The sequence below is a fragment of the Bidens hawaiensis genome, unplaced genomic scaffold, assembly GCF_021521415.1.
Source record: "Bidens hawaiensis isolate Kalapana, Puna unplaced genomic scaffold, B.hawaiensis_p1.1 tig00002572_1, whole genome shotgun sequence".
Taxonomy (NCBI): domain Eukaryota; kingdom Viridiplantae; phylum Streptophyta; class Magnoliopsida; order Asterales; family Asteraceae; genus Bidens; species Bidens hawaiensis.
This window is the reverse complement of record NW_027491140.1, coordinates 2,631,405-2,639,051: the sequence shown is the minus strand read 5'-3', so window position 1 is coordinate 2,639,051 and position 7,647 is coordinate 2,631,405. Positions and strand designations below refer to the sequence as shown.

The 7,647-nt window shown below is 36.2% G+C and overlaps 1 protein-coding gene across 1 annotated transcript; it reads left to right on the top strand.

Annotated features, from left to right (window-relative positions):
- The first annotated feature begins 4,850 nt into the window (after positions 1-4,850).
- On the top strand, positions 4,851-6,588 carry LOC143620440 (chlorophyll a-b binding protein 13, chloroplastic-like). Its single transcript, XM_077092142.1, has 3 exons — positions 4,851-5,003; positions 5,135-5,296; positions 6,004-6,588. The coding sequence occupies exons 1-3, from the start codon at positions 4,887-4,889 to the stop codon at positions 6,511-6,513; spliced, it is 789 nt and encodes a 262-aa protein (XP_076948257.1). The 5' UTR covers positions 4,851-4,886; the 3' UTR covers positions 6,514-6,588.
- Positions 6,589-7,647: the final 1,059 nt, after the last annotated feature.

The following is a 7,647-nucleotide window of genomic DNA, read 5'->3' as shown; positions in this document are numbered from 1 at the left end:
GATGTACATATATCAAGGACACGAAGTCCTCCATGAAGCCTTGCCTTATGGGGTCCGAAACCTCACCGACCGGAATTGAAGAAGTAACTACCAAAGGTAAACAAGGGGTGTATATTATATATATGTTGCACAACCATAAACAAGTATTAATAATGCTACATAAACTAATTAAGATGAAAGACCAAAATCCTTCAAGAACACTTAAGAAGATAACTTTGAATCTTTGATGTTTGAGAGAGTTTTTTTTTTTGGAGTTCTAGCAAGGGAAAATGAAGAGGAAAAGTGGTATATATATAGGGTAATGTTGGTGGTCAAATATGGGTGTGAGACACAAGAGTTTTCATGCAAAATGGATCAAGACAAAAACACAAAACAAAAAAAAAAAAAAAAATAAAAAAATTAATAATAAATAAATAAATAAATAAAAATACAAATAAAAATAGGATGTTTTCAAGACCCAACAAGTGTGAAACAATATTGTAACATAAATCCATCATTTTGATTATAACATAAGCTTCGGTTTACAAATCGGGTCGGTTTACATAATAAACAAATACAAAAACGAATACAAACAAGACCCGAAATTGACGAATGTCACAGTTAAAAGTTAAATGAAAGAACACGGGCATACCTTTTTTCATGTCCGTTTGATTCGTTTACAAGTCTATATATGTAATTATAAGATAATTGTTTGTAAAAGAAAATGAAAATTAAGTGGAATGAGAAATTTTGCGACATACAAGTTACAAACATAAAAAACAACTTAAAATTATAAAGTAACATGGTTAACCCGACTAACCCGACCCGACAAACCCGAAACCCGAATAACCCGAACCCGACTAACCCGAACCTTAATAGGGTCGGGTTGCGGGTTAGATATTTTTTAAGGAAAACCCGACTAACCCGACCCGATTTGTAGAGTGGCAGTAAGGGCGACTTATCTGTCAACTTTTCCACTATCACCCCAAAAAAACCAAACTCTGCCTTACGTAAAGTTGCCAGAGTACGATTAACCTCTGGATTTGAAATCACTGCTTATATACCCGGTATTGGCCATAATTCACAAGAACATTCTGTAGTCTTAGTAAGAGGGGGGAGGGTAAGGATTTACCCGGTGTGAGATATCACATTGTTCGAGGAACCCTAGATGCTGTCGGAGTAAAGGATCGTCAACAAGGGCGTTCTAGTGCGTTGTAGATTCTTATCCAAGACTTGTATCATTTAATGATGCCATGTGAATCGCTAGAAACATGTGAAGTGTATGGCTAACCCAATAACGAAAGTTTCGTAAGGGGACTGGAGCAGGCTACCATGAGACAAAAGATCTTCTTTCTAAAGAGATTCGATTCGGAACTATTATATGTCTAAGGTTCAATATTGAAAAAATTTCAAAGGTTTTCCCTGACTTTGTCCGTGTCAACAAACAATTCGAAATACCTCGACTTTTTAGAACAGGTCCGAGTCAAATAGCAATGATTTGAAGCACTTCTTTTTACACTATTTCGGAAACCCAAGGACTCAATCGTATGGATATGTAAAATACAGGATTTCCAATCCTAGCAAGAAAAGGAGGGAAACGAATACTCAATTTAAAGTGAGTAAACAGAATTCCATACTCGATCTCATAGATACATATAGAATTCTGCAACCCGAAACCCGATCGGGTTAACCCGATGAACACCCCTAGATGTGTGTGTGTTCGGATTGTAAACTGGTTCGAATCCTATGCAATCGGGTCGGTTTGAAACCGATAGGCTGTTTGGGTCAGTTAGAACCGGATTGGCTCAACCCGGTAGGAGTCATAAACCGCTTTGGGTGACGAGCGGGTACAAACCGACTGTTTGGGTCAGGTTGGAGTTGGCTCTAGCACTAGGCTGGGTTCCAAACCCCTTATGAGAGAGCTAGAACATCCCATGTCTCAAAAGCGTTGGGATGATGGTTTTGGGTTGATGTCGTGACACTTTATTTGGTTTTTTTATACGTGCAACAGATGAAGTTTTAGTTTAGTAAACTATATAAGAACACTACTTATTTTAGGAACGAATATCTCGATTATCGGAATTGACCTAACACAATCGATATAGGTATTCATTTATAATGTTTGCCTGTTCGGTATTCATTTATGATGTTTTTGGTGTTGGTACCATTTGATTTCATTATTTTCAACGGTTTCATTTGTTTTTTATCGATACTTTTATTTTCAATAGTTTCGATACCGAACCGATAAATTCGGTACAATATTCGGTTTATACTTTCATTTGTTTTCTATCGATATTTTTCAGTACAGTACATGTTATCATTACAGTAAGTTGTATTATTATAGTACCATTTTATAACCACCAACTTCATCAAATTTTAATGATTTAAAAGCTAACGAATCATTATTTTAAATATTCATGAGTTTGTACATTTGAGATAAATTTAAAGAGTTGAACATATAAAAATTAATTTAGTAACTTTTTATATCTTTTAACAAATAGCTAAACTAAATTAAAATATATTCATTCTTAATATATGGCATATACAAGGTCATAGTATATAGAAATATTTGTGAAACTTTGTAAGGCCGGAGATCTAAGTGGAATCCGCCTAAAAATAAGGTTTGTTCTACGTTCATTCTCATTAGACCATGCTACACTCATTAATAATGATTGAGATTTTAGTGGATATCCTTGTTTGTTGAATATTCGTCAATATCTTTTGACAATAATTCTCATTTCTTTTTCAGTAGATTTATAAATATTATTATGATTTTAAACACAGTTATGGAGGACTAAGCTTGACAATTTTAAAATTGTACTTAAATAATTCTTTAATCATTTTCTGAGACATGAACAAAGGTAATCTTTCAATGTATGCGGGGATAGCTCAGTTGAGAGAGCGTCTGAAGATCTGAAGGTCACGTGTTCGATCCACGTTCACCGCATTGCATTTTTATTATTTTTCACGCTTTTTGTTGCCGACAATATCTTTCCTGAGCTCTTGGGCCTAGGCTTCGTACGGGCTTTGATTTATTCCCAGTTCTTGTTTGCCCAACTAGACCATATAATTACAGATTTACAGAGTCTGTTAATTTTTTCCTATTCAGAACAAAAACAAAGTTTTGATGTTATGCGTAGAACCGAGTTTCAGTCTTGAATCCACACATCAACTTTATTAGGTTCATTAATCTAAACAACCATATTACTTGTAAGTATAAGAAACTTATAAATGATAGTCATGGTATAGACTAAACAGGCCAGACGGGTTTGGACTACTGGTCAAAATGGGTATCGGTAAATTTTGATTTTTAACATAATGAGTTCAGGTGAAAACAAGTCATTTATAATGTAACATCAATTTGATTTAAGATCAAAATAGGTTCTGGTTAAAACGGAGTAAAGCTTAAATGAGTTATAAAAGAAAGTATCAAAAAAGATTCACAAGCTTATATCTACTTATAGCCACCCAACATATCATAAGATTCCCGTTATTGAAAATCCACACTTTTCCAAACTCAGAAAACAGACGGAATTCTAGGATCCCTCCCGATCGCCTGAGAAAAGAAAGATCTTGTTGTTTCTTCAACAATTTCTGATCTCTAGTGGACCTCTCAGTAGGATTCGAACCCAGATGTGACGACGACAATAGAACTGGTTGCCACGATGGTGGTGGGAGCGACAGGGCCTCAGTGGTAGCAATGGCAAAGTGATAAAGGTGGTGGCTACTGTGGCAGTGGAGTGATGACAACAATATTGGTGGTGGCAACATGGTGGTGCCTATGAGAATGAGTTGATGGAGACAAACAAGAGTCATGAGCTGATAACTCATGTGGACTGGGGATGGCAATGAAACCCGAACCCGATGGGAAAACTCGAAACCCGACATAAATGGGACGGGTAATACCTGACCCGTTATGGTTTGGGACGGGTTTGGGAATAGTTTTGAAATTTTTCGCAGGTTTGGGACGGTTTGGGATTTCTAATATACCCAATTACCCGACCCGATTACGCGATAACATTGACCCATTTACCCGATTATATACCCGATGTACCCGATATAGCTTATTATATTTTACATATACTATATTCCAAATATATTATTTGTCGAAACTTGTTTATGTCAATTATTTGAGATATTTAACATTTATGGCAACCATCTTTGTAATCGATTAGTTATATTTTGTCAAAACCCCGGTAGAAACCTGACAGGTTTTGAACCGGATATACTCGACGAGTATTTTGTCAAAACCCGATAGAAAACCCGAAACCCGACGAGTAATTACCCGATTAAAACCCGACGGGTTTGGGATGGACTTTTATAACCGGGTATGGGTTTGGGAATACCTAAACCCGACCCATTGCTATCCCTAATGTGGACCATTTTTAAGTTAACAAGTCTTATAAAAAGTTGTCAATTTTGACTCGTTAACTAATTTGATTATAACCAAAGTAACACATTGACTTATTTGAGGCGACTCTAATAAACCTGTGTACATTTTATTTTGTCACAATCTTGTAAATTTACTCATGAACTAAACTTGAACTTTAGACGTAAAATATAAAAAGAGCTCTCGACTCAACTCAACTTGCTTACACCCCTTACTTCATCAACAAAATAATCCAGTATCATAAGTGAACTTCATTAAAATGAAAAAAAGAAATCCTTGAAGAATTAGTTTTGATTTATAAAAAAATAGCAAACAAAATAAAGTACATGATAAGATATAGATGACATAAGAGATATTAGAAATCTTTTAAAGCAATATGATTGGTGCAAGTGAAATTGCTGATTTGTCAACAAACCACAAAGCAATATGAACCACAAATCTAAAAGATCACAATGCCTATACATACCTCAGTTTGCTCACCTGTGCTTCTCAATCTCTTTGAAGCTTGCTTTAATTAATGGCTGCTAACTCAACCACTGTCGTCCGAGCCACCCCTTTCTTGGGTCAGACCAGAGCCTCCAATGTCAACGCCCTTAGAGATTCTGTCTCCATGGTCAATGGCAAGTACACCATGGTATTCCATCTTTCCATCTCAACTTAAAATTAGTCTGTATTTACGGCACTTCTAGGTGCTTATGTATGTAAATGGAATATAAGCTTTAAAAGTTGTAGGAAACTTATGATATATGTAATGAAATTGATCAGGGAAATGACTTGTGGTATGGACCGGACCGAGTGAAGTACTTGGGACCCTTTTCGGCCCAGACACCATCATACTTGACCGGTGAATTTCCGGGTGACTATGGCTGGGACACCGCCGGTTTATCTGCTGATCCTGAGGCTTTTGCCAAGAACCGGGCTCTTGAGGTAATAATTGAACCTTTCATATTTAGATATTGAGTTGTAGGGACTAGGGAGGTTGGATAACAGACCAAAATGATTAATTTCAACACGAGTGGTTTGTTTTTGTTTGTGATAGGTGTGTGCATGGGTCGGGTTTTCGGTTCAAACCGAACCAAAAACCAAAGTTTTGGTTTTTGAAAAGTGTTCGGTTTCGGTGTCGGTTTGGGTTGAGTTTGGCTTTAATTTTTTTCGATTTGCCATATGGGCTTGTCGTTTTTGGGGTTTAACAAAAGTTGGCCCAATAACAAACTTAGGCCTAAATCTTTCTATTAAATTTTATACAGCCTAAATCTTTCTATTAATAAACAGTTAAATTTTCATTCATTTGGGCTAAAATAATGGGTTCCATTATCTATTTAATTGTTGTAAATTACATAAATTCAAAAAGAAAAAAAACGAAATTCCATAAATTCATTTCGTTTCGGTTTTTGAGTTCTAGTTAAATGCAAAATCGAAACTGAGCTTAAAGTTAAATTTTCGCAGAAACAGAAAACTGAACCCTCGGTTTTCTTTTGGGTTCAGTTATTTTAGTGTTTTCCCCAATTTCTAGTCGTTTTTTTTATTTCATGCATACCCCTAGTTTGTGTGTCATAAGCTACTATATCTTGTATCGTAAACCGCTGTCGTTTGATTAGTGTATAAACACCTAACGCTTGGATAAAAACGTCTAGGTAATCCATGGTAGATGGGCAATGCTAGGAGCATTCGGGTGCATCACTCCCGAAGTCCTAGAAAAATGGGTTAAAGTTGACTTCAAGGAGCCCGTTTGGTTCAAAGCCGGAGCCCAAATCTTCTCTGAAGGCGGGCTAGACTATTTGGGCAACCCAAACCTAGTCCACGCTCAAAGCATATTGGCGGTACTCGGTTTTCAAGTGGTCCTAATGGGCCTCGTCGAAGGGTTCCGTATCAATGGGCTCGAGGGTGTTGGAGAGGGTAACAACCTCTACCCGGGTGGTCAATATTTTGACCCGTTGGGCCTTGCGGATGACCCGGCTACTTTTGCGGAATTGAAGGTGAAGGAGATCAAGAATGGGAGACTAGCCATGTTTTCAATGTTTGGGTTCTTTGTGCAAGCAATTGTGACAGGTAAAGGCCCATTGGAGAACCTTTTGGATCATTTGGACAACCCTGTGGCTAACAATGCTTGGGTCTATGCCACCAAGTTTGTGCCTGGTTCATAAATAGTGTGACTTCTAAATTGTTCTTGTAAAGTATGAGTTGAAGGTGAAAATTAAATAATATATTATTGTTATATAGATTGATTTGGGCATCTTGATGTTCTTGTTTGTCTTTAGTTTTCGTAGCTAAGCTTTCACACCGTCGTTCTTACTGTTGATAACATTGTTGGCAATAATACTAGCGACCCTGTTGGCGACAGTGGTAGTGTCATTGTTAGTGACACTCGGTGGCGGAGCCACGTTGTATACACCGGGTTTGGCCGAACCCGGCGTTTTTTCGAATTTATATATGACCTATGGTATTGAATTAACGACCGAACCCATTATTTATCCGTGAGCGAGCTCAGTATCATTTTAAAAAGAACATTCAGCGTATGATATTGAATTAACAACCGGACACATTATTTTAAAAAACATTCGAACATATTGATTATGAAAAGTTTAGTTAATTTTTTTAGCAATATATATTTTTTATAAATATAAAAAGCTTTAAAAAGCTATGAAATTATTAGCAAACATTACAAATTAGCCAATAATAACTCATATAGATTATTAAAAAAACCCAACACTATTCATAAAATGAGTAAATAAACACAACCCAATTAACATTCTTAATTAAGCATAATATCTAAATAAAAATTAAATACAAAAAGAACGATGATCATTTTCTGTTTCTATCGTCTTCGACCGTTCGCCTGCTCACCTCAGGCTTCAACCATCACCTCACCTTCGAACTTCAACCAGGCAACAATGATCGGTCAACTCTTTCTTTGATTGCTTCAAGACTTTAAGGCATCAATTGATTATTTGAATGGCATTTATTACATTGAACATGAGTTATTTTTCAAAGTCGCGACCATTTTCAAAACAAAAAACACGTAGGGAATAATAATAATATGTAATATCTTTTTTATTTAATATTACTTTGTATTTTATTGAATGTTGACGATATACTTTTGTTATGATAATGATATTGTATTTTATTTATTTGACCGAATGACCGCCCTGACCCATCTAGGTCCGAAAACTCTGACGCCGGATAAAAAAAATTCAAACATAAAAAATTCTCGAGCCCATTGGTAAAAATTCCTTACCCAGGCAACTTAGCACATAGTAGTTAATAGTTGTCCGGTGAGT

What these genes read in the sequence shown, in the direction of transcription:
- LOC143620440 (XM_077092142.1), top strand. Translation starts at nt 4,887, where the DNA reads ATGGCTGCTAACTCAACCACTGTCGTCCGAGCCACCCCTTTCTTGGGT. An exon ending in TCAATGGCAAGTACACCATG is followed by an intron (nt 5,004 to 5,134) that starts GTATTCCATCTT and finishes GAAATTGATCAG; the next exon opens with GGAAATGACTTGTGGTATGG. An exon ending in CCAAGAACCGGGCTCTTGAG is followed by an intron (nt 5,297 to 6,003) that starts GTAATAATTGAA and finishes AAAAACGTCTAG; the next exon opens with GTAATCCATGGTAGATGGGC.